Source organism: Panicum virgatum, chromosome 5K (assembly GCF_016808335.1).
Source record: "Panicum virgatum strain AP13 chromosome 5K, P.virgatum_v5, whole genome shotgun sequence".
Lineage (NCBI taxonomy): Eukaryota > Viridiplantae > Streptophyta > Magnoliopsida > Poales > Poaceae > Panicum > Panicum virgatum.
Genome location: NC_053140.1, coordinates 44,899,526 through 44,925,744, shown reverse-complemented (window position 1 = coordinate 44,925,744; position 26,219 = coordinate 44,899,526). Strand labels below are relative to the sequence as shown.

The 26,219-nt window shown below is 43.5% G+C and overlaps 3 protein-coding genes and 1 pseudogene across 11 annotated transcripts; 2 read left to right on the top strand and 2 right to left on the bottom strand.

The window, feature by feature from the left end:
* Nucleotides 1-1,313: 1,313 nt before the first annotated feature.
* Nucleotides 1,314-14,155, top strand: LOC120707714 (putative D-cysteine desulfhydrase 2, mitochondrial). Of its 9 annotated transcripts, none has more exons than XR_005689067.1 (8): nucleotides 1,314-1,703; nucleotides 1,791-1,833; nucleotides 2,100-2,417; nucleotides 2,731-2,860; nucleotides 3,406-3,582; nucleotides 3,969-4,036; nucleotides 4,151-4,409; nucleotides 13,306-14,155. XR_005689067.1 is itself a non-coding variant. In XM_039992706.1 (7 exons), exons 1-7 carry the CDS (start codon nucleotides 1,380-1,382, stop codon nucleotides 4,294-4,296), a joined length of 1,206 nt encoding a protein of 401 aa, XP_039848640.1. In that variant the 5' UTR covers nucleotides 1,314-1,379; the 3' UTR covers nucleotides 4,297-4,615. The 9 variants fall into 9 exon arrangements, 6 of the variants coding, with proteins under 6 accessions (XP_039848640.1, XP_039848642.1, XP_039848641.1 ...); XR_005689066.1 differs by lacking the exon at nucleotides 13,306-14,155 and adding an exon at nucleotides 5,383-5,789; XR_005689065.1 differs by lacking the exon at nucleotides 3,969-4,036 and having other exon boundaries at nucleotides 1,316-1,703; nucleotides 13,306-13,416; nucleotides 13,913-14,155.
* Nucleotides 8,657-9,447, top strand: LOC120710145 (annotated as a pseudogene).
* Nucleotides 9,380-18,482, bottom strand: LOC120707715 (glycosyltransferase BC10-like). Its single transcript, XM_039992709.1, has 11 exons — nucleotides 17,896-18,482; nucleotides 17,655-17,771; nucleotides 17,443-17,543; nucleotides 16,808-16,879; nucleotides 16,645-16,726; nucleotides 16,476-16,556; nucleotides 11,549-11,590; nucleotides 10,916-10,954; nucleotides 10,659-10,721; nucleotides 10,418-10,564; nucleotides 9,380-10,056 (listed from the first exon to the last, which is right to left on the bottom strand). Exons 1-11 carry the CDS (start codon nucleotides 18,148-18,150, stop codon nucleotides 9,880-9,882), a joined length of 1,176 nt encoding a protein of 391 aa, XP_039848643.1. The 5' UTR covers nucleotides 18,151-18,482; the 3' UTR covers nucleotides 9,380-9,879.
* Nucleotides 18,483-21,372: 2,890 nt separating this feature from the next.
* LOC120707713 (phosphomethylethanolamine N-methyltransferase-like) lies at nucleotides 21,373-26,004 on the bottom strand. Its single transcript, XM_039992701.1, has 13 exons — nucleotides 25,864-26,004; nucleotides 25,483-25,693; nucleotides 25,185-25,312; nucleotides 24,048-24,185; nucleotides 23,781-23,918; nucleotides 23,427-23,570; nucleotides 23,157-23,267; nucleotides 22,937-23,078; nucleotides 22,568-22,848; nucleotides 22,146-22,307; nucleotides 21,994-22,047; nucleotides 21,832-21,906; nucleotides 21,373-21,750 (listed from the first exon to the last, which is right to left on the bottom strand). Exons 2-13 carry the CDS (start codon nucleotides 25,511-25,513, stop codon nucleotides 21,655-21,657), a joined length of 1,500 nt encoding a protein of 499 aa, XP_039848635.1. The 5' UTR covers nucleotides 25,514-25,693; nucleotides 25,864-26,004; the 3' UTR covers nucleotides 21,373-21,654.
* Nucleotides 26,005-26,219: the final 215 nt, after the last annotated feature.

Genomic DNA, 26,219 nt, shown 5'->3' with positions numbered 1-26,219 from the left:
CATCATTCATTCATGTCCAAAAGGTCGTCTGCAGAAGCATAAATAAACATGACAACATCAACCGTTCCAATCAGGTACTACTGGTACCTGGCTCCTTTCAGGCAGACCTCGATTGGGACCTGTGCGAGGTTGGTGTGTAGTAGGCGTGTAGCCTTCGTAGCGGCACGCCATTGCAGACGTTCGATCAACGTCATTGCGCAAGCTAGCTTAGGCTGTTTGGCTGCCTTCTCTGATTGTCTATTATTTATGTAATATCAAACTTTATTTCTCTTATTAGGATGGTCCAGCCCACGGCTGTAATTTTGTAGACCCTATTCTAGAGCGCTCGCTTGAAGCGCGTTGTTTGTAACCAACTTTTCTACCTTAATCACAAAGATGTGCAAATCTTTTGTGTATTCGATAAAAAAACATCATTGCGCCGCTAGCGCAGCTGTATTAGATCCGAGGCAGACATGTGCGCTGAGGAGTTTCGAGATCATGGAGTGATGGAGAGAGCATTTCGATCATACTGTTTGAAAAGGACTCATGCTTTGTAAATTGCAATATGGTTCTATAGATATTTTCCGAGCAACAATAGACTAGGGTTTACCGAATGTTTGGATAGGCAAGAGCAACTCTAACGCTTGAAATATTAAACGAGGGACTGTCTCTACTTTTTAGAGATTTTTAAATTTGCTTCAACTCCAGCAATAACATTTAATTCTAATTTATAATAGTGATCCTCTAGAAATAGAGGGTGGAGGAGGATATTTGAAGACTTCCTAAAATAGAGGGTATATTAGAGGGCCCGTTGGAGTGCATATTTTTTTTGTTTAGCCCTCTAGGACTTAGAGAGTCTATTGGAGTTGCTCTAAGTATTTCAATCTATTACCCTACCATCTATCCAAACAAAATACAACTCTAATTTTATCCCAATGTCCTATTTGGCATGGCTCTCGAGCTTAACTCCACCAACTCTTTTGCAGCTTCACGATCCTCAAATATGAACCTAGATATGGAGTTCTAAGTTAATTAGCCACCAATGCTACCCATTAAAATAACAGTATACTATGAATTATATTTCATAAATATCTTAAGTGATGAAGTTTTCAGAGACTAGTATCATCATTTATAAAATAGGTATACTATGAAATATATTTAAAAAATATTACTTATTTAATGTCATGAATATATTGGTATTTTTCTTTATAAGCATGATCAAACTTTAAATATTTTAACTTAAGTACATCAGTACAACTTGTGTTTACGCCAACGTCGAACAGAGGCGTACTTGCGAACTAGGCGGCTCAGATAACTTCCTTTCTAGCGACAGCGAATCACCACCGTACGAAGTGTACAGCCCATCTAGCATCTTCCGCCGCCGCCCGCCGTCCCGTCGCATGCGGCCGACGCCGGCGCTCGCCGCCGGCGGACGGACGGTGGCGAACCTCCTCTCCGCCACGGAGTGGATGCTACGGTCTCCGGCTAGCCAAGTCCACACCATCTCCGTCCTTCCCTCCCAGTCACCCACCTCTCGGCACGAGTTCGCCTTCTCCAACCTCACCACATCGCTCGGGAACGGCGGCGGCAAGGGGGTAGAGGAGGGGAGTCCTAGGTTCCACGTGGTGCGCGACGACCTCCTCCACCCGCTCGCCAACGGAAACAAGGCGCGCAAGCTCGACGCGCTCCTGCCCCTCCTCCGCCGCCGCGGCGCCACTGACATCGTCCGTTCCTTCACCAGTGCAGTGCTCTTCCTGCTTTAGGCGTGTCTTTCTCTGATATGCTGGCAATGCTCACAGTTCCAGTTGCAGGTTACATGCGGGGGTTGCCAGAGCGCCCATGCCGCAGCCGTTGGTGAGTCCAATGTCTCTGTAAATTTGGTTGCTCGATTCCGATGTATCCCGGCAAATTTTCTTCAATGCTTCACATATCACGTTCATCTGGCCAAATTTGACCACCTGAATCGCTTGTTCCATTTAATACAGATTTGCATATTGTTCACGTGCTTAAATCCAAATTTTGTTTCTGGACAAGGTTTTTGATGTAAATGGTTTTTTCCATGTAGTACCCTTTTATATTTCCTTACTTTATTGAACATTTAGTTTCTCCCTGTGTATCAGCTGTTCATTGTGCTGAATGGGGAATCAGGCCGTATATACTGCTGAGAGGCGAGCAACCGGATGTTCCCACAGGGTATAATCTCATCTCTTTGATGTTCGGCAATGTGACATATGCCTCACGGTCACTGTATGCCCAAAGAGATGAGATGCTTTATGAACATGCCACAAAGGTTGCAGGTAGTAACGGCACAGTGATGTGGGCTGATGATATTATTGGAGAGGATTTGGTTGTAGATGAGGACACCACTTATTATGGAAATTGTTCGAGAAGAGTAATGATTGTTAAGGAAGGGGCAGGTAGTGTTCAAGCGCTGCTAGGTAAGAAGGGATTGCTTCTTTCTTGTTTACATCTGTCATTCATGACTTCACATGTTTTTTTTTTATTTCTGAAAGAAGAGGACAAACTTATGTTCTAATATGCATTTTTGGCTGATCCCATTTTATTCAAGCTATGTTTCATCAGGACTGAAATTCAATTCTGAACATTTAAGATCAGTACCATCCAGTACCTTGCCCAGAATATGTTCATTATTTATGCTTGTCCTGAGTTTTGTAAAAAAAGAAAAGTTTTACTGAAGCACGAAAGAGAAAGAGATCTTGCAACTTTTCACATGATTTATTTTCTCTTCAGGTGTCATGCGGCTAGTGGACTATCTTTCTGTTATGACATTATTTGGACAGGATGAGAAAGTTCATATCGTGGTTGATTCTGGAACAGGCACAACAGCTGTGGGGCTAGCTCTTGGAGCGGTATGTCTAGGGTGCGTTTGAATACCTACATATGCTGACTGTCACCATACTAGAGCGAGTACAAGATACTTGTGTTCATAGAAACGGGATTTTAAAAGTTACTATTTTTTTGAACTGAAGATTTGAAAAGTTACTTATCATTTACAGTTGCCAAACTAATGTTTTGTTGTTGGAGATCCTGCTCAAATATCTAGAGCACAAAAAGAAAAATAAGAGAAGCTCTTAATTTTTTACAGCAACTAAAGAGGGAAAAGAAAAACCAAACTGAGACAACTGTTGGCATTTGCATTCCCCCCGCCACCCCAACCCCCCAAAAGATTTTTCACTACAGTAGGCACACGCATGACTGTCCTGAACTTGCCAATTAAGCAGAAGTTTTACACCCAAGATTTGCGAAAAAAAGGGAAAAGGGTGGTGCGGCTACTTATTCTGTTGTATCAGGAATTTAAAACTACGTCAGTTCTGATTTTCGTCACAGAATCACCCTAAGTTTTTAGTGCTGTTCTCTCCACCATCTTTGCTACATATCAGTATATCACATCTTCTCCTCATGCAGACTTCAGTGGAGGGTTACTGCTATCATGCTTGCTGACACACTTGAAAGGTACAGACAACAAGAGAAATCCCTTGTATCTGATTTTGGAAAGGTTTACCCTGGACTTTTCCACAGAATGGTGGAAAATGATACTCATGGCAGTCTAGTTCAGTGGGTGGAGCGCTCTTCACCTAGAAGGTATGGTTGCTTCATTTTACTTGGTATTTTTTTCAATTCTGTTTAATTCACTGAAACTTCTACAAATTTTGACAAAATCTCGGGCAACCTATAGGAGGATAGTTGAAGAGGATTGGAACTTTGGTGCTGGGGTTGTACAGCTACCCCTCTCCCACCAATAGAGCTATGTTGAGTTCTGAACACTTCATAGAACTTATAAGGATTAAGGAATAATTTTCAATGCTATAGTTCCCTGAAACTCCAAAATCATATGTTTTACAGTATTAAAAATATTGTGCTGTTGGCATCCTTGATACTTCTGTAATTTAATTCTAGTGTCATTCAACGGATAACATCCATTATATTCAAAACCTTGCAATTCACGGGTATTCATCTATTACTTGCAGTGGTATCCTGATTGTGATTGAGGATACCCACCCATCCATCTTCTCTGTGAGAGGAATCAACATTGAAAGTACTCTATTTCGGTGGACAAAGCAGTTGTTTTCATGCCTTTGGACGGTGGAGCGAGAAACTTTGGACTTTTCTCTCACAGAAGTATCAATACCTTTCACCTTTTTCCTTTCAGATTTGGCAAGGTGCTGGATGGTGAGATCGCGATGTGCCGCCAGGTCGCTCAGCAGACCGGTGTCCTTCTGGACCCGATATACACCTTGGCTGCCTGGGAGCAAGCTGTGGATCTGTGTCGCCGGGACAGTGAGGCCAAAGTGGTGATGATCCATACGGGCGGCACCCTCGGCCTCTTCGGCCTGGCGCAAAGGTACCCGCCACAGTTCACTGCAGACGAGCAATCCTAAGCACGCCAGTGTTGATACGCAAGTGTACAGGTGCGTTCTACAAAAGCATGAAAGTTCCGGCGGGCAGGGACTCTGATATTTGACTCTTAGTAGCCATGTTCCTGTTCCCATTCCCGGAACGAGGAACGGCGCTTATGAAGGATGTTTACACTAAATTGTTCCCGGAACCAGAACGTTCCCGTTCCGGAACGAGGAACATGGAACGGGGAACGTGGCCATGTTCCCGGCTTCTATGATTTGACTTTGAATACTCAAAAGTAAAGTTCGGCTAGGCGGCGCCTAGGCGGCGACTAGGCGCGATTAGTCGCTAGGCGAAGCCCGTCGCCTCGACTATGGGGGTAGTCGGCGCTCTGGGCGCTAGCAGCGCCGGTGGGGGTGGAGGAGCGCCTGGCGGAGGTTGCTGGTGGGGGAGGAACTTCAGACGGGCTCGACATCGGGCACTGGCGGAGGAGGAGGAGGCGGTGGAGGTGGCAGGCGCAGCTGGGAAGCAGTGCGGGTGCGGCAAGCGCATCTGCGAAGCGGACTGCAGACAGGCGGTGTCGGAGACGAAACAGGGGAGAGGGAGGATCGTGTGATTGAGAGAGAGAGGATGGCTGGATGGATAAGGTGGGGAGGGTAGATAAGGTTGGCTGCTGGGCTTTTTTGATGGGCCTTTCTTTAACTTTAGGTCCACATTTCTCTTATTTTTTTTCTTTTATTTATGTTAATTTAAGATAATACATATATATGTGTATAAAAATTAAAACGCTTAGGAAAACGCCTAGAAGCGCCTAGGACCGAGTACTCCCGACTAAGCGCTAGGCAATGGGTCAGCGTCTAGATTCCGCCTAGCGCCTAGCTGAACTTTGCTCAAAAGTAGAAAGAGCTGCTTTCTTTTCCCATCGTTGCCCTGTGCGCCACTTTGTAAAAGAGATTAGATCTTGATCGTGATTTTCATTTGGAAGCTGACATCATGATTCGTTTTGTGGTTCATGGCCACCACTGTTACTATGATCATCGCCAGAGGAAGTACGGACATACTTATCACCTCGGCCATTGGGCAGCCTCGCGGCCGGCTCCCGGTGTCCAGAGGAAGTGGCTGGCATGCCTTTGGGTGACTCAGGGGGGAGAGCAAAATGGCTAACTAGTTGGCGATCAGGTATCGTTGATGTGACGCGGGTCGCCGGCGGATGATCACCAGTTCAATCTTGCAGAAGGCTAATACTAGCGGAAGCTAGACGAAGACGACCGGTGAGGGAAGAGGGCGGAAAAGGATAGGAGACGTACATCTTCTAAAACAATGTATGAAAATTGCCTCAAAGGCTTCAAATAAGACTACAAAACGGATTGCTACAAGTAGCAAAGCTATATCAGTACAAATGTACAATTCTGATTTCTATAATACAAGCTGCAAACCTAAATTACATACTCCCTCTGTCTTCAAATATAAGGCGTTCTGGAGTTTTTAGGACAAATTATAGTGGTATAGAAAAGACTCTCCTAGTCCTATTTATTATTTATTGGGACTCTATTTGAGTAACTAAATATATGTGGTAGTTAAGGTAGCATACCTTTTCTCTAGTCCTATTTATTATTTATTGGGACTCTATTTGAGTAATTAAATATATGTGGTAGTTAAGGTAGCATACCTTTTCTCATGTACCTCCCCTTAAGGTAGCATACCTTTTCTCTAGTCCTATTTATTATTTATTGGGACTCTATTTGAGTAATTAAATATATGTGGTAGTTAAGGTAGCATACCTTTTCTCATGTACCTCCCCCCAACATGACTGCATGCACGACTTTCTGTTGAGAATGATGCATAATTAAGATGATTGGGTTCACTCTCAACCTAGAATGTCTTATATTTATAAAATTTGAAGTCTAGAATGCTTTACATTTCAGAACAGAGGGAGTATCCCTAGCATTCCTAATTGCGTATCAATCTGAACTTCTGAAGGTACCAAATCAAATGCGAATGGAAAAAGTTCAATTTACTTCCCTCAATTATAGCCGAAGTCTAGATAACCCCCTAAACTATAATTTAGTTCAATTTATCCCATAAACTATGTCATTTAGTTTATTTTACCCATACTACATTATATATTTTTTTTTCTTTCTCTATACACATGTTGAATTTTAATTTCAAATTTTGCAGGATAGTAGTGGACATCACAATGCATATTTAGAAGAAAAAAGTTATAATTTTTCCCTACTAGTTTTCATATATTTTGGAATTTTGATGATTAGTTTATTATTAAATATTCTAACATATCCAAATAATGATGTATTTTTTCTAACAAGCATTATGGTGTGTAATATTATCATGTAAAATTTCAACTTAAAACTCAACCTATGCATGGAGAAATAAAAAGATAAATTATATTAGGGGGTAATTTCAACCAAATGACATAGTTTGGGGGTAAAATGAACCAAACGATAGTTTAGGGTGTTATCTAGACTTTAGCTATAGTTGAGAGGAGTAATTTAGACTTTTTCCAATGCAAATTAGTTAATTACCTTGCTTTTTTAGATAATGAAAAAAATTATACCCTCCTTTTCGAGGGGGATCAGACCAACATTATTATACACAGTAGCGACCACACCATGTTCTCACAAAGTATTTAAAGTGAAAAACATGCTTATTGAAAACCAATCCGTAAACTAAAAAGCCATCCATAGAAGTCGATATCTCCAACATTAATTATCTTGCTGGCTGCAAGCTGGCTTAACTTGCCAATTGCAATGGGAATGTTCTCTGTCGTGAACGTGGAGCGGAGAAGATGCTTCCTGTTATCTGTTGCTGCATGCTTTATTTGTGCTAGCCGCTAGCGGCTGTGCTGTGAATTGTGAGATGTGTCGCGCCGGCCAAGCGCGCTTGCGCCTGCAAGGGGCTGTCGCGCGTCAGAGTGCGTCGCGTGGGACGCGGGATTGCCAGTGCCAGCCGCCGGACGCCGGAGGCGGGATGCCGGAACCTCGCTGTCGCAGACTCGCAGGCACGCAGTTCCCACCCGATTGCCAGCCGCCGCATGCCACACCGCTAGCATCGTTGTCTCCCTGACCGCGTCTTTTTTTTTATTTTTTAAAATCATTTTTTACAGAAATATATTTTTGGTTTCATAATTTACAGTTTTGTACCCCTACCGTCCGGCTGTGGGGCGGCAGGCCCCTTGCCGCCCTCCTGCCGGGCGGTAGGGACCTGAATGTAAATAAAATTTATTTTTAATCACATTTTGACCCCTGGGGGAGCCTGCCGCCCCCTGCCGGGCGGCAGGGTACCTGCCGCCAAGTGGCGGGGCGGTAGGCCAGGCAAAAATTTATTTTTTTAGTTTCCAAAACAGTGAACTTCTAAATTCAATTAAAAATTATAGAAAAATCAAAAAAATACAAATTAAATTTTTTTAGGTTTATTAAATCAAGATCTATAGATAAAAAATACTCATGCATGTGAAATGTCAATTTTGCCTCTGCTAAAATTTTAGGTTGTGTTTAATGTAGTTTATTTTGTATCTGTTGTTCTGTTTGTCTAAAAATCCTGAAAATTTTGTGGTAGCCTACTATTTTCATGTGTATTCCACTGGAAAATTTTCAGGTGCATATCCTAGGTGCATGTTTGTGGATCTATTATTCCACTGCTAAATGATGGAAATCCAACAATAATATATCCACAAACATGCACCTAGGCTATGCACCTGAAAATTTTCAAGTGGAATACACATGAAAAAAGTAGGCTACCACAAAATTTTCAGGATTTTTAGACAAACAGAACAATAGATACAAAATAAACTAGATTAAACACAACCTAAAATTTTAGCAGGGGCAAAATTGATATTTCACATGCATAAGTATTTTTTCTCTGTAGATCTTGATTTAAGAAACCTAACAAAATTTAGTTTGCATTTTTTTGATTTTTCTATAATTGTTAATTGAATTTAGAATTCACTGTTTTTGAAACTAAAAAGAAAATAAATTTTTGCCTGGCCTACCGCCCCGCCACTTGGCGGCAGGTACCCTGCCGCCCGGCAGGGGGGCGGCAGGCTCCCCAGGGACCAAAATACGATTAAAAATAAATTTTATTTACATTCAGGTCCCTACCGCCCGGCAGGAGGGCGGCAGGGTGCCTGCCGCCCCGCAACCGGACGGTAGAGGTACAAAACTGTAAATTATGAAACCGAAAATATATTTATGTAAAAAATGATTTTAAAAATATAAAAATAAAAAAAAAACGCTCGCTGACCTTGCTTACTTTCGGCCTCGTGGGGAGTCGAAGCATTGAGGGGTAAGAATACTTGGGCTGATTTTTGGGCCACGGCCCACCCTCTACATGCCCGCGGCGCCGGCGTCGGGGACGGAGACAGGGGGCGGCGGAGGCGTTGCGGACTTCCGGCGGGTGTACGGAGCTCAAGGACGTGCTCCTGGCTATTTTTGTTGAAGCACTTCAGCGTGCCGATGAGCAGCAAAAGGATTTTTTATTTGTAAGGCCCATGGACTATATCTGATAGTACATATGAGTAGACTGTAGAGTACAGTATCTTAATGCCTGCGTACCATTTGCAGGAAAACTACGGGAAATCAGATCCTGATTGTGTAGCACAAAGTGAAGGCTCTGTACAAAGAGCTTGATCTTGAGGTTAATATTTAGCAAATATTTTGTGATTTTTGCCTTACATATACAATATCGACAAAGCGTGCTAGTATTTCTGTGTTCAAGCCTTTATATATATAAATCAGATATACCATACTTGACATTTTTTTTCACTTCCAGAGGGCTTTCTCTGTGTATGAAAGGGAGAGTTATGAAAAACTGATCTCAGACGTCGAAGCACAGCCCCGCGAAAAGGTACAGGCGATATTAAAATCCTTTCTACACAAGATCTACAAGAGGAGAAAGTAGAAGCATATGGTCTCGGCATCTGCAAAAGTATGGCAGAAACACTAGGGTTCCCTGATATGTTTAACTTGTTGGCGCACCTTTGTTGCAAGAAAAAAGTTTAAAAAACAATCAAAAAAAAGTTTCCCTTGTTCTACAGACATGCAATAATCTCACATTGGTCAATCTGACCGTCATAAACAGTTAGCCAGATGGACACATCCTGCACGTGTTTCTATTCACTGTATAAGAAACTGTATGTAATAGCAAAAAGAAAAAAACTAGTGTCTTTTTCTTAGATTATACAAGGGGGAGAGAATATCTATAAGAGTATTTAAGCTATTGTTACAGCATTCTGTTCTGTCAGTAGTACCATTTGGGAAAGGGTTACGATCGCGCCTGTCCTTCACTACATCTGTCTCCTGGATATTGCATAGTGATGTAGCCCACAAACTTCAGAACTGATGCTCTGTACATCAAACCTCTTAAGTCCTGTCTAAACGCAATCTGATCACTGTCAATACTCTATGATACTCTATATGTCTCTGTAGCTGCAGCTGCAAATACTACAGCGGTCAATGAGGCTGGTGCCAATCATGAGCAGTATCTAACCCCTCAAAACGGTGAGTACGAGCTTGTATAAACATTTTGTTAAAAGTTAACCAGCAGCTGAGCCGATTTTGGAGGGCCAATGGCTCCTTGCTCCAACAGATGCATGGCCGCACTATAAGAGAATTTTCTGGCAAATAGAAAACATGGAACAGAGGTACCATTGCATTGGCACCACTCTGTCCTGTACTCCATTTGATAATTGACATGGTCGATACTCTACAACAAAAATATTCATAACAAACTATAAGTTGCAGAATGATACATATATCTGTTTTGTACTACAGAACACGGTGTTTATCTATGAAAAGTGACTTGTTGTAAAGTAAACCATATAAGGCTTGAATTTGCATGCACACTGTCATCAGGTATCGGTGACTAATTCTAACAAGCAGATACAAACTTTTAATCTGACATTTGTTTACATTCTGAAATGAAACAATGGATTCCGGATTCTTGTTCTACCATTCAATATGCTTTATGACCATTATAGCTAGAACAGAGCGGGATTATAACCGTAAATGATTTGAGGTACCTAAACTTAACACAATAGACATAGAGAACAAAATCAAGAGCTTACCTTGATAGCAGTGATATGCTCAGGGCTAGATGAATCATACTCAAATTTCATAGGATGCCAAGTCATTTTGTCTTTTGGATTTGATGATTGGTTCCATGAGGTATAGGTCAAAGTTCTTCTCTCCAGTTCACCTTCAAGACCTTTGATCTAGAATATTAAAACAATGTGCCAACCATTATGAATCTGTGTGATGATTATCAGTTCCAATTTTGAGATTTATGGAAGTAATAATCAAGCTTACAGAAAATAATGTCTGCACATAATGTTCATCCGGAATACAATCATGCTCCTGTAGAGCTCCTTTCTGAAAGGTTAAATACAGATATAAATATATAATGTCTCAGACGGAAAACTACATTAACAAGAAACATGATTGAGAAACAGCTAGAGGTTAACATTTACTTCGTGCAATCATATACATAAGTATGCCAGATTAGATCTATTTCATCTGAACACATGCTTGAGAATACATGGAGAATGAGACAACGGAAACTTTACCAGTGCCTGGTTTCTTCGTAAATTGAACCCTAATCGTCTCTGCAAGGAAAGTGAATTACTATATAAGAACAATAATCAGACACAAGAAAAGTGAATTTTGAGGATCAGTTGTTCAGTTTATGAAATAATTACTGAACAGGGGATGGAAAATGGTATTGCCTATTAGATTGACTGAGGACCAAAGAAACAGAAACGAAAAGCATCTACTTAATATAAAACTCAGACAATAAGATCATTTACAGAATATAACATACACATCGGTAAGATAATGAGTCCATATCAAAAGCATAGGACGCAGGCGCAGATCTATCTATGTTTATTACTTCTCTGGTGCAAAATGAATTCCAATTTAGCTAAGACTGCACTGATCAAGGCAAGGATTGTTCTTATATATGATATTTTCCAATGTACATTAACATTGGCTTCTTGTTGTTGGAGTATTGAACAAGATAAGTAGATAAAATTAGAGAACATAGTGTAGAGGAAACCATATTAATAATTGTTTTGGCTAGAAAATGAGAAACATCAGGGGCTGAATGCCAAATTTTGCCCAAAATTTTATATGGGGACAATACATACGAGGCCTAATAACAGTGTACAAGAAGTCTAGAATGAAGTAAACTAAAAACTTACAGCATTTGGCCTTCGTCCAAGTAACCTCTGGGTCACTGCCATCTGCAGAAGTTAAAACCCAACAAAACTTTTACTGCCACATGCTGTTGAATATGAAACCTATGTTATTTGTGTTATATCGGCACAAAACTAGTTATATCTATACTATAAAGAACCTAAACAATTGAAATTAGCATAGACCAATAAAATTACCCTGTACCTCTCACAGGCGACCCCACATGTCAGGCCCTCGGTATAGCGGCAGACCAAAACAGACGAAGCAGACCGACAAAACCTGGTGTTCCGAAACGATTCCGCCAATTCTCGTGATTTTTTTTCACCGAGCCTCAGCCTACCCGCCCGCCCGGAATCTCCTCTTCCCCTTCCGTTCCTAGCCCGGGCGGCCCCGCGGGGGATAAGTGGTAGGCTCCGGTGATGGCGGCTCCGGGGGGCTGGCGAGAGGCGGCAACGCCATGATGTCGCCTCCCCCATGATGTCGCCTCCCCTCGCGGCAACGCCACCCCCATGACGCCGCCTCCCCATCAACGCCGCCCACGGATCGACGGTCGCCGCTGATGCCGCCTCGCCGGCTCGATTCCCCGTGAGCGCGACGCCCAATGCCGCGGCGGCCGCCCTCCCCGCCGCAGATCCCCCATGCTCTGGGGATCTGCACCATCGCGGCCACGCTCGGTTCCAGACCGCCGCCTCTACGCCGCCGGCGCCTGATTTGTGGGCGAATCGAGCCTCCGAAGGGCCCCTTCCTCCTCCACACAAATCCTTGCCCGCCATCGGCACTCCTGGACTCCGAGCGGTAGGTGGTTCAAGATCCGTGCGCCTCCGGCCTCCCCCTCGCTTGAGCTCCGGCCGCCCCCCACTCGTGACACCAACGCGGGGCCGTCCTGGCTGCTCGATTCGCCCGCAAATCGGCCTTCCTAGCTGCGCCTCCCTCCACGGCAGCTTCCCCTGCGCATGTCCTCCAGCCCGTCTCAGAAACCGGGAGCAGTGGTGGTGCTAGACCTGCTGCTTGCAGCCGTGCGGTGCTCTGTGGTGGCATGCCAGGGGGAGCACGACGCCCCTGGAGCCGGGTGGCAGGCAGGGAAGGAGGAGGTTACGACGGTGGCACTCGGGAGATGGAGATCAGCTGCCCCACGGATGTCCACCAGATCCCAAAGTCACATTCGACTGCTTTCATGAATTCCTCGACCTCCTGTCAATGATAAGATGCCTGCTGCGTGCCCAACACTAGCATCAGCGTTTTGGTGCCTCAACTGAATCAATCAATGCAGATGGGAGGGCAAGGGAAATTGAATCCCTCCTCAGTCGTCTCAAATATCATCGAGAATGAAGCAGATAACAAATTCTCAGTTTGTGTCCTACTTGCTACTCTTTTCGATCAAGCCTGTTCATTTGTTTCTTTACTTTTTTTTTATCTTGTGACGCTCATTCGGTTCTAGAATGTTGTAATACATTCCTATTTTTTTATTTGGTTCACACTAATGTTAAAAACTGAAATTGTGGCTCACCTGTCATGGCTCTCATGGACGTTTCCTTTTCTTAAGCAAGTACGCAAGGAAATCTAATTAGTGAAGTTATCTTTTTTTGTACAAATGGCAATTATCTAAAGAATATCTTACGTACACCATTTGTGGTTGTAGGAATCTCTTAAGCAAGAACTTTACAAAAAAAAGTCAAGGAAAAGTAACACAACAACAACAATAACAAGCCACTGCATTTTGACAATCAGCTATGTTCTATCTGCTAATTAAAGCAATGAACAGGATGTCGGGTTGCTTATAAACATCAAGGAGCATGTTCTTGTTCCTGAGCATCAGGTGCTCACAAATGAGGAGAAGACACTATTGGAGCGGTACACCTTAAAGGAAACTCAGGTATTGCTGCTTATTCACACTTGCAAGTTTAGCTTTTGGGGGCAGTGGAGCCAATCATATATTTATACTTCTCTAATTTACCAATTGGATGAAGGATCAGGTTAACGTGAAGTTTAACTTTCTAGAGGAAAAAACATTCTAAATTGGTTGTAGGTTTATTTTTTCTTTCTTTCAGTATGTGATGTCCAATTAATCAAAATAATTGTGTTCAATTAATCAAATGTGTACACGTCGGAAAGTAAATCTAACTAATACAGGTGTACCATCTAATACTTGATGACTGACTTATGTGTGTTTACTTGGCGACTGACCTCTGTTTGTTTGCAATCAATGAAGAATTTCATTACGATAAAAGATTGTCCTTTTTTTTTGACCTGTTGGTGCCACTGAATTTTGGCAGCACCTCATCATTTCTGAATTTTTACATCACTGGGGCTTTAGAATTGCAAATAAAGTATGAATGAAGGCTAATCCCAACTTTGTTACTTTATTTCAGATACTTGGTAAGGCAGAGTGGGGAACACTTGGCTTAGGGTGATCTAAAAACCGGCGCAGTTCTTTGTGAGGTATTCCAGAACATAGTCACAAAGTTTCTGGATCGACCGGGTCGAGGAACGGGGTCGAGGATCGAGGGTCGTCACTTTATAAAATTGTGGTACGAAGGGGGTATACCTCTATGGAACGATAAATTATTATGTGGAACGTGACCCTGATTCATCCGGGTCGATATCTTCGGGTCGATGCGTCTTTAAAAAGACAAAAACTATATATATATATATATATATGTATATATATATATGTATATATATATATATATGTATATATATATATATGTATATATATATATGTATATATATATATGTATATATATATATATGTATATATATATATATATGTATATATATATATATGTATATATATATATATATATGCTACTAACGAAAAAACTAATCTGGACAAGCATATAAGAAACATATAAAAGAGTACATTTAGACCATACTACCCGCACTCAGCTCATTATCTAACAGAAATCACACTAATCCACCGTCTTTAACCTTCTTATCCCAATTAAATATGCTAGCAATGGGGCTGCGACCCCTCTCAAACCGGGATGCGATCCAACCTTGAATGGGACACTGACCCTCTTCGACCCCGACCCTCGAATCGGAACGGCGTTCCCGGGTCGTGGGACGAGGCATCTACCCCGAATCCTGTGATTATGTTCCAGAATCCATTAATGTCTTTAACCTAAAATCTTGAGCTGAACCTTTCTTGAACGCGTTGAGATCTATTAGTGGTAAGATAAAACAAAGTTTCTACTCCATTTATCTATGTTTACCACTTCCTTTCGGACCTTTGGCTCTACAAAGGGACATAATGCCATTGCAATGTATAACAACTTCATTTATCTGTGAATTCTCTTTTGATTACCTGACATCCAATTCATTGCAAATCTTCTATCTACTAAAATTCTTATTATATTTAGAAAAATTATTCTTGTCTCGATTTTGCTATCCTGTATGTTGGAATTATTGCACATTGGTCAGTGTACCATGGCCAGTCATCTATATCAGTAGTGACATTTTTTTTAAATGGTACTTACATAATGGGATTCATGAAGGAGCAATAGCATGTTTAATTTTTGCCTGTTGCTAATTTCAAAAGAAAACCCAATTATTGAATTTTGGCTTGAAGTGTTAAACTCTTAATAACATTGTAGCTCTGATAAATGTATGGTTGTATTAATTTATGTGATACACAATACTTTAGATGTTTCAAAGAGAATTGACATCGGTTATGTTCCTGGCTTGGTTGGATTAGATTATTTGAGCGGATAGTACCTTCCAGTTTACAATGGAATTGCTGTCTCTGTACTGAATAGCATGCTATGCTGGAGGTATGTTATGGTATCCTGCAACCACCAATGAGTTGAATAGGCTTTCCAGTAAAGATGGTTTTGGTGTAATCGTGGTACTTGGCATAATTTAATATTTAATACCCGGTTGCACTATGAAGATATGCTCTCATGGATGGAAGGGCTTTCCACTATTTCGTGATTGTTTTTTATTCATCGTCAAATTTTGGGCAATCTGATACTCATTTTATGCTTTAGTGTTGTGTACTTGATCTTATTCTAATTTCCTGTTTATCAGAAACTTAAATTCAGCAACATTATTGCCATGTTTCGGACTAATAAGTTCTGTTCCATCGGGATATTTCCGGATTTGCAAAGGACTTAGAGAAATCATGCTTCGATCAAATTTACGCTTCTCATTAGAGTCCTCCCTGATCACCTACCCCCATCCACCTCCCGTTTCAGCATTATACGCTCCATCTGAGTTGATTTTCATTTCATCTTGCTTTGGTTTGCGCCATGAATGCTTGATGTCAATAAAAACTATTGTTTTCAACATTTCTTGAAAACTCGATGTCCATAAAAGTTATTCTGGTACTGTATTGAATATGCTGGTGCCGCACATGTCTTTTCATGAATGTAAAATTCTTATTTGCCATAATTTTTTTGAACACATGCGTGCCGCATGTGCACTCTACTAGTTGGTGTAATATTTTGACAACTTCATGTAAGATGTAAGATCATAATAAATCTGCAGTGGTCATATGAACATGGGACCAAGATAATGGTGCTGAACAAAATAGATACTAATCAAGTGGCAATCTTGCGGTTGTTGTATAGGAGATGGTTTTGAATGTCTAGACTACCAAGGGTACTCCTGTTTGCGGGAAAGAATACCAGAATATAGATCTGGTAAAGCAACCTCAGAGTAGTATTTAGACCTTGAAAATATTTGAGCAATAGGCCACAACCATTCTTAATTGAACCACAAGTGGCCATATCTTACTTTTTTGAACCAGTTGTAAGTCCAAGCACCCAATGATCTAGCACTTGCTAGAGAAATGAAGTGATAATGAAACAATAAAATAGGGGCATTGAAAATTCCTTCGTTGAATCACATTTCTTCAAAAAGGTCAAGGTTTATAAAGGCTAAATCAAGCTAAGAGTGCATTTTGGTGTCAACATGAAAAGAATAGCAACATACCTTGCAATGTCTTCTGAATACTTGTAATACATTTCTGTCGCTGACAACGACTTCGGCGTGCTTTCTGATTAATACTACCCACTGAAATGAGTAGGTAGATGGACTCAAAATACAGCCCCCAGTAGTGTTGAAATATATACAAGAACAAGAAAGCTGAGAAACAAATAACCTGAGATCCTTTCCTCCATTTATCCTTCGGAATGGCAGGAGACATGTTTTGATTATAACGCTTCTCTGTCTTGTCAACGAAACTGCAACATGAATTGTCTACATCTGAGAAGAAATAATTGAAATAGTGCAGATTATGGGAAAATTAGAAGGAGCAAACTTACCTGTCTACAAAACTTTTAGGAGAAGCCATCAAGTAAGTATATATGTAGCTGAAATTGTAGAGAGGAACACAGCTGCAGAACAAAAAGGAAAAGTATTGAAATGTTAGTATAGAAGCTGCAACTTTAAATGAGAAATGAAGACATAGTTATACCAACAAAGGAAAGCAAAACACAAATGTGATATAAATACAGTAGCGAATATAATCAGACTGTAACTTTGTGTTCTCTTTAAGCCCTGAGACCAGGCTGCACAATAAGGAGTGTTTTAGAACTCATCAAGCAAAATGAAAACAAGGATTCAGAGAATTCCTTCGTGGTTGCAAACTTTAAATTATCTAAGGTACCATCACTTAGCAGATCCAGAAATGGTAAGCAGTATCATCAGCACAGGGAAAAGGAACGCCTAAATTCATGACAGCATGACTAAAGAACCTTCGGGTCCCAGTCGAGTTCACTTGTCAATTACCATTACCAAACATCTCTTAATGGTTATTAAAATTGGTCGAGAGTAAGACAGCAAGCATATCACGCATTTCATCATGGACCATTTCAACCAAAATTTGAACTGTATACGTACGAACAAGATCAGTTAAGTAGTCGACACATGTTGGAAAAGACAGAAAGTACCACCCCACCTATCAGAGAGCAAAACAAAGCGCTGGTTCGCGGGATCCTGGAGCGCGGCGGCAAACAACAACCTCTCCGCCTCGACCATGGTCGCTTCGCCCCACACCACCTGCGAGACACAACCCGTATTTCCCCGAGTCAAAATCGCACCAAGAGAACAGCCATGCCTCGAAACCCCACATCGAGGAGGGGAAAAAAAAGGAATCCAAAATGATCCAACCTTCACGCTCCTCGCAAGTTGCCGCCCGTAAAAGTACGGCGATCCCGTGGTGGTGCGGTCGAGCTGGAAGCCCGGCGCGGAGTGCACGTACAACGAGAACCTCCCCTCCTCGCCGCTCTGCGAAAACACGCGGCGATCAGGCCACCAATCGATCACTCGGTCGAATATCAGAGCTGAAGGCGCGACAGATGAACGAAAACGGATCGATCAGAGAGAGAGGGAAACGAAGCCTGGTGCTTACGCGGAAGAAGGCGTCCCAGAGGAAGTCGAGCGGCACGCCCGCGCGGACGAGGAAGAGGAAGGCGACCTTGGCGGGCCCCGCGGCGGGCGGCGGCGCGGCGGGCGGGAGGACGCCCAGGAGGGGCTGGGCGCGGAGCAGCGCCGCGAGGAGGAGCAGGAAGGACAGGGGCGCGGCGAGGCGGAGGCAGAGGCGGGCCCGCGCGCGGCGGCCGGCCGGCGGGAGCGCCGCCACCGACGCCGACCGTTTCACCGGCATCGGCGGGCTGCGGGCGCGGCGGCGGCGGGGCGGTGGTGGGGTCCGGGCCTACAGCTTGGAGGCCTCCGTGGCATTTAGTACAACAGAAGCGGAAAAGCGGGGGGCAGGGGGGACCGGGAGAATGGCAGGGGAGTAGGGGACCAGGCCGCCGAGCCCGCTGCGGCGGGGTTAAAGAGGCGGGGCGGGCGTTTACTACGAGAGGCCGGAGGCGGGTTCGCGTGGCGTCTCGGCGCGGCTGCGCGGCGGAGGCGCGTGGGAGAGACGACGGTGACGGACGGGTGACGGTGGAGGCGGAAGGGAGCCGCCGGGAACGGATGGAGCGATGCGCTGTGCCCGAGGTAGCGTTTTTGGTGCGTTCGGCCCCGTGACGCGCACGGCGCCCGTGTCGGGCGCCGGTGGGGGATGGCGCCGCTGCGGCGGCCTGCGCTGCGGGTGGGGACCAGGGTTAAAAAAACCGGTCAGAACCGGTCCGGTTACCGCGGTAACCGGACCGGACCGATTCCGGTTTGGGCCGGTTTCAAACTGGCCAAATACAAAATTCAAATTTGAATTCAAAAAAATAAAAAATTATCAAAAAACTTCTAAAAGTACTTCAAGTTGCGACGAATCTAATGGTGTCAAATTTTTTCAAATATTCGTTATTTTAGTATACTTTGCGAGTATTTGAAATTAAACTAAAAAAGAAAAACGTGCATACAAAAGTATACAAATACAATATAAAACATGTTATACATTGTATTAACGTAAAAATAGTACAAAAGAGGGTTGGAGGGTTCATTTAGGCTAAAAAAACATATTATACAAATATTCAAATTTCGAACTAAAGTCGGTTTTTTTTCAACTCCCCGGTTCCCACTCAAACCGGACAGGTTACCGGTCAAACCGGTCCGGTTTACCGGTGGAAACCGGTTGAACTAACATTTTGAATTGGAAGTTGAATTTGACCGATTTTTATCAGTTTTCGATCAAACCGGACCGGTAAACCGGAACCGGACCCTGTCGGTTTCAGGTACCGGTCGGGAGAAAAAACCCTGGGACTCGCGGTCACGGCGGAGTGGGGCTGGACGCTGGAGGGTAGGACCTCCTCCTGGTTGGGATCTGCTTCTCGAATGCGGATTAGAGCAACTCCAACAAATTCATCTTCTTCTTTTCCCTTTCCATTTTTTCTCAATATAGGGGATTGACGTTAAAAAAAATATATTCCAGCAGATTGATTTTTCATCTTTTTTTTCCTTTTATTTTTTCTCAATCTCTAATAATTTCTCTTCAATTCCCAACAGAAAGGGGACACTTCTTCCATATATGTTGAAATTGAGAAAGGGGATTTTCCTATAGGGTGAGAAAGGGAAAATGAAAAGATGAATCTGTTGAAGTTGCTCTTTAGTTAGGATTTCGCTTGTTATTATTTTTTTTGATCGAGGGGTTCGAGGATCAGGTGGCGCGGGGGATCATAGGGCCTCATAGGCCCCGTCGACGCGCTTCGAATATCTCAAGGCTTTTTGGCTTTGGGCAGATATGGCTTTGTCGCGACCTGCTTTTCCTTAGACTTCGCCGTGATTTTTTCCGGGAGGAAAAAGAAGAAATGCGTATACGACTACGGCCCTGTTTGGGACCGCGTTTGCTTCGCTTCTGAGCTAAAGAAGCGAATTAAACCCGTCAAACAGGCTGCGGCGGACGCGCGTTGCCCAGCCGCCACGCGTTGAATAAGCGGACGTTACAATGTGCGGCCCCAGAATCGGGAAAAACGAGCTCCGACCCGCGTTGTGCTTATGCGCGCCTCGCTTTTTTTGGCTCGCGGTCCCAAACGGGGCATACGAGTCCCAAATGCTCTATCCTCACAGAGAATTGCAAAATAGAGGCGACTCACCTGCTTAAAATTATTCAGAAAAGATTCGAGGATAAACAGCGGCCACGTGCAAGTGTTGGTGGGTCTCACAGTAGAATAGAAGCACTAGAAACGAATCACCGACCGTCTCCCTCGAATCTCACTCATGTCTAACGATTTAATCGAGAAGACAACGAGGCAGGAAGAGAAATCAACCGGGCTAGCCTCGCGTCCTTTTGCCATGGTCTCACCCATCGGACTAGATTAGTAGAAGAGGATTTCTTCAAAAAAAGATTACTAGAAGAGGGAGCGCGGTGATCGACGGTGGAGCACTCGAGGTCTCGAGCCAGCACCCGTGCCTACGGGTGGTAAAAAGTCTAATATTTTGAACTAGAAAATCTAAAAATCGGATTTTAAAAAAACCGGACTCTAATTTTATATAATTTTGAACTAAAAAAATTAAAAAATTTATTGAGCTGTGAAAAAACTACTAAGACCATGGTACATTACCACCCCTGTCCGTGGGTAGCGCAAGTCTGCGGGCAGGAAGGGAGTGCGCCCGTGGCTGTGAAGGGAAAAGCAAGTCCGCAAGTGGTGGCCGCGGCGTTCTGCCCGGCGCATGCCATCGCGCTCGCGCATCTCGCAACCGCCCACTTGCGCTGTGGGACTCGGGAAGTCGTCGCCCACGCTCCGCAGGCTGCCGCTTCGGCCAGGACACCTGTCACGGGCCCGTGTTCCACCTTCACACTCGTCGCGCCGCGCATTGGTCAGGTCGGATTGCACAGTTCCTCTCAGCGCTCGCAGCCGCAGGCTAGCGAATCCAATTTATCCATCGGACGGGACAGGTTTTGCCGGGGCCGTGCCCTGCCCCTCCTCGCGGTCGGTCTCCCCCTCCCCTCTCCACGCGCGGAAGCAAACGTGAAGTTTCGGCGAATTTGAAGGCGCGAAGCAAAGGTTGGGAAGCAAGGTGGTGGGTGCGACGTGCGAGATGGCAAGCGAGGCACGCGTGATGCACGGCGTCAGTCCTTTTCGCCTGGTTCAGACGGGGAACAGTTGTCGCTTGATCGTTTCGCCTTGCTTTCCTTGCTTGTTGTCCGGTCGTGGTGGCGTAGTGGCGTTGGCCATTTGTGCTTTTCCAACACTTCAACAACTCCCGAACGAAGACCTCGTGACTCGTGAGGGGTGTATATGCGGATGCTCAGAAGCCACAGCGAACACCTGAGAAGCCGGGATACAAGAACCTGAAATACCGTTACCAGGTAATACAATTTCACTACATCTCGATGCATGCATTTTACTGCAACTCCCACAAGTTGAGTAAAAACAAGTTGCAGAAAAGATCATACACGTCAGCTCCTCAATGGACAATCAGCATTGCATTTCGGTTCACTCGGTAGTTTCACAACAAATCCGAACTTCTATTAGAGGGAAAGAAAGCATAAACATGCAGGCAGTTTATTCAGGATTCACATCACAGATAGGTTGCCCTGATACAGCACGTGATATTGCAATTGCAGGATCGCAAGACAAGACCAGTTTCTCCACGCATAAAGAAACACAGTAGTGGGTAATGACTCGGGCTCGCTGAGTTCAGAATAGCTAATGTAACATCAAATACAAGTGAAGGGTCGCATGCAAATGGAGCCACTTTATTCGCACATCCACAAACATCTGGATCATTACTTGGTCGCGATGAACAGCCCCCACCTCTGCTCACCCGCAGAGCTCCTCTGCAGTTTTGCCTTCCATCCGTTCACAATATCGTCGTAGTCCTCCTGGACGCACGAGAATCTGAGAGTTAGATGTGCCTAAAAGCCACAAAGGTATGCAGGCTCCTTATGGGCTTTGAAACTAACCTGGGAGAAGTCAGAAAGGAAATCGTCCTTGTTCTTTTCAAATTTAGCTAATTCCTTCTCTAAAACACTGAGGAACTGAAATACAACATAGAGTGCTCATTAGTATAGTAGAAAATTTTGTTCATCCAAACATATTAGTGAAGAAGTTAGTTAGACAGAAACCTGATCAGTTCGATCCTCAGTGATGACATCATGAAAACCAGCATTCTGGAGCATCTGAATGGTTTGATGAAAAAGTTAGCTGGAGTACTACAACTTGATCGTAGCAACTTTATTAAGTATTATAACCATGTAAAAGTAAAACTAATAAGTACCTGTCCGTAAGCCTCCACATCATGAAGGTCGTAACCTCTCTGCTTAATGTATGCTGCAAATTCTTCTGATGGTTTCCCAGGGCTTCTACAATAATCGCTGATAAGGACCTTCCCACCAGGCTTTAGCCACTTGAAAAAACTTTTAAACAAAGAGGGTTTATCCTGCAAAACAAAAGCCAAATGCATGTTGTCAAATAATATTAGTGTGCAGCATGGAATTGATGTAAGAAAGTTGATGAGTAAAGAAAAATCAAGGTTCATTTCATATAATCTAGAATTTAGATGTACAGAATGTGTTTCCAAACAAAATGTGTTCAAAACGTGATATGCTTTCTGATAAGACTGTAGTTCAATAATATGGGTGCAAAAAAACAATAAACAAACAATTTGAATGGACACCAAGTGATAAGCTCTATCCACACCTGTATGTGAAGGATAGTGTCACGGCTGTAGATGACATCAAACGTGTTGTCAGGGTACGTCTTCGTGGTGCAATCAGCAACTTCAAACTCAACTGAGCAACTACGCCCAATGGCACGCTCAAGTGCAAATGATATCATGTTTATGGAAAGATCAATGCCAACAACATGAGCATCATAGTTTTCAGCCATATAAAAGTCACCTCCGCCAATTCCACATCCAACATCAAGCACCTTATGTCCAGGTTTAAGATCCAGCTTATCCACAAACTCTTTTGTAGTCTCTGTTGGATAATTTGAAATATAAAAGGTATATTTCAAATAGAAAAGCATAGGTTAAAACTAGAATTAGAAGAGGACTGCACCACTCACCAATTCCACCAGTGCTCACATAACCTTCTCCAAAAATGCGCTCATAACGCAATATTCCACTAGTTTTGTACTGCACATTGTCCAAAAATCTTTGAAATCCCCGATCTTCTGTAGACTTGACCTTTTGCCACAGCCAGCATATCTAAAACATAGTCACGTCCATCACTGATCTCACTTGACCATGGTAAACACGTGTAAATATGCATCGACAGATAAGTACCTGATTTTGATTTTTCTTATTTTTAACATAAGCACCGATACACTTGTAAGTAACCAGAGAAAGTTCGAAGGAATTCCCATCTTGATCAAAGGCGTGGCACTCTTTGAAAACCTATTTATGAAATGAAAAAATCAATTAGCAATTTCAAAGAAAATGGTACAACTAAAAAAATCATAGAGTGGGCTGGCAGTCTTTCATATAAGAGCAGGCAAGTCTGATACTCGTGAGAGAAGCAAAGTGTAAGAGCAGTAGGACAGTATGCCTTCCCACCTTAGTATAAAACCTTGGTTCCCGATAGTGTGTCGGATTCACTTTCCTTTTCGAATCTCCAGATTGATGAAAGCAAGATTCCCTAAAGAAGATAGAGCCACCAACCTTCAACCATTTTACCATTCTTTGAACTAGCTGCTCAACCTATAGTAAGATATAAAACTTAGAAAATACAAGAGACAATCAAAATATATATCAGCCAGTATATTTGAACAACAAATTTAACTCGCATAGGCAATGGTACTTTCAGGTTCTCTAACGTGGGTCCATTTTACAATAACAACCAGTGAGAAGATTGAGGATTACCATGGACCTAGAATTTGTTAATTATTCAAAGCATGGTTCACCCATTACCTCTTCATCAGAAAGATACATCAATAGCCAATTTGAAAATATCAGATCAATTGAGTTAGCTTGAATCACCAGGTCCTGGGATGTCACATCAGCACACATAAAGGATGTGTTCTTGTAGTGACCATTGATGCTTTGATTCTGCAAGACAAAAACGCATAAAGAATTGAATGAACCAACTACAGCTTACATGTGTGAAACAGATAAAAGTCATAAATACTTGAGGCTAGAGAAAACATTTAAAACCAAGAAAACTGTAAATTCAAATACCTTCTTAATCGCACTTTCGATAAAATCCAGAGCAAGAACATTCCCAGCTGTTTTAGCAAGTTCTCCGGTAAAACGACCTATTCCAGCACCAAGCTCCAGCACTGATTTTCCTTCATATGGAGGAAGTAAAGACAGGATCTACAGAAAAGGAATACAACCATGTCAATATGTTAGTCCTGACTCCTGAAAGCCCAGGAACAGCTTCTATGGTAAATCAAAGCGACGTCAGCTGAATACTAAAATTACAAAGTTTTTTGAAGCTACTAGGGCACCTAGTGGACTTATATCACACTGTTCTTGGAAACAAAATAGAAAAGGTTCAACTGTTGAATCAAAGAACCCAATAAATGCCAAGCTCTAGTTCCCAATTTCTAACTTTCTTTACAGAATTACAGTTGTTACATTAAAGGAATATCATAGTCAGAATATGGGATGCATCAACACATCTTACTGCAAGGCTGAAAGCACCAAGGAAGTACATGTTTCTTAAAAAATGAAATTAAAAAATAACCTATTAGAAGAAGCAATATATTTATCACAAAAGTACAAAATAAATACATGATATAGGATAGCTTTTGTGTCAATTTTATTATAATGGTTAATATTTGACAGTCTAAAATGTAGAAAACAATCATTATAGTTTTACGTAAAAAAATCAACTAGCCAAAATAAAAGTAAACATTTACTATGAGTTTCTTATAGTCTACCGAAGAATTTCTTTTTATATTTCACATGACAAGTTAAGACGTGGCGCCCCCTAAAGTAGGCACGCAATTTTCTTGGGCCAGGTCACTTCTCAGTTTTCACTCGTTAAAACGCAAAAAAAAAGGTATCTATCAACGTAACTATCTCGAATCACAGTCATAGCACACTTGTATTCAACACAAAATTTGCGACCAATTTATCCCAAAAGAAAGTGCACACGCGGACACGCCTCCGTTTCCACATACGTCCCTTTCGAGAGGTTGCCAAGTGATATTCGGAGAGCAGAAGGCAGACACGTGCTCCTGCTCCCCAGATCCAAGGTGATCGAGATGGATCACAAGAGGCACTGAACAAAACACTAAAAATGGTGTATTCGCTAAAAACTGGAATGGATAAAGGGAGGGGAAAAAATGCCATCGCGGAATGAATCACCTCGGGGCGCTCCTCCTTGTCGAGATCGGCGGCGCGGGAGTCGAGCATCATGGCCTCGACGGTGAGGTCCTTGGAGTGCTCCTCCCAGTAGCTCTTCTGTGCATGCCTCTCCTCCACCTCCATCTTCCCTGCAACGCCCACACAAGCCGCAAGCAAATCATCCCCGCGAACAACGGGAACCCCGCACACCATGTGCTCGGCGCTTCTCCCCAGCCAAACTAACGAGACGAAATGGGCACCGGAAGGGAAACGCGAAGAGCAGATCTGGTCCGCTCGCGCGGGGAGCCCAATCTCTTACCGTTAAGAGAAACAACAGCGGCGGCGTCCATCACGTACGGGCAGGTCGATGCGTGCGCGCGTTCGTTCGTTCGTTGGTCGGGCGGAAATTCAGGAACCGAGGGGACCGGTCAGGGAGAGGAGGCCCTCGAGATTAAGATCCCTCGATGGCGAGGCGGGCGCGGGAGAAGCTCCGGGACCGGCGGTTGAAGGAGCGGCCGCGCTGCTGCATCCACAACTAGGGGTGGGGTGGTAATGGGCCATGGCCCTAATGGCCTCTTCACAGCCCAATAAAACCCTTAAAATTTTTAGTTCAAAAATACATATGTTTAGAGTCCGGCCCTTTTAGGACCTGATCCTTAGATTTTCTAGTTCAAAATGTTAGGCCTTTTACCACCCCTACCACAACCGGATCGCGGCGAGGTTGGGGGAGAGAGGAGAGGGAGGGGAGGCAGGAGGCGTGAACCGTGGGTCCGCGGCTGTGGTGGCGACTGAGAACGGGAGGGCGGAGGGATTTTATAGGCGGGAACGGAGACGGGATCGGGAGCGGGCCGGCGATCGACCGTGAGATCTGTGCCGGGGGTTGGGGCGGAACGAGATCGCCTGCAGTCGGCGGAAACGACTTCTCTCTGCAGTCGATCATCTGAGCCATCCAATTTGTATCCAACCGTGACTCCGTGAGACTAGCAAACACTGCAGACAAATAAGACATGTAACGGCCCATATGAGCCCAATGCTGGCGAGTCCCTGATCGACTCG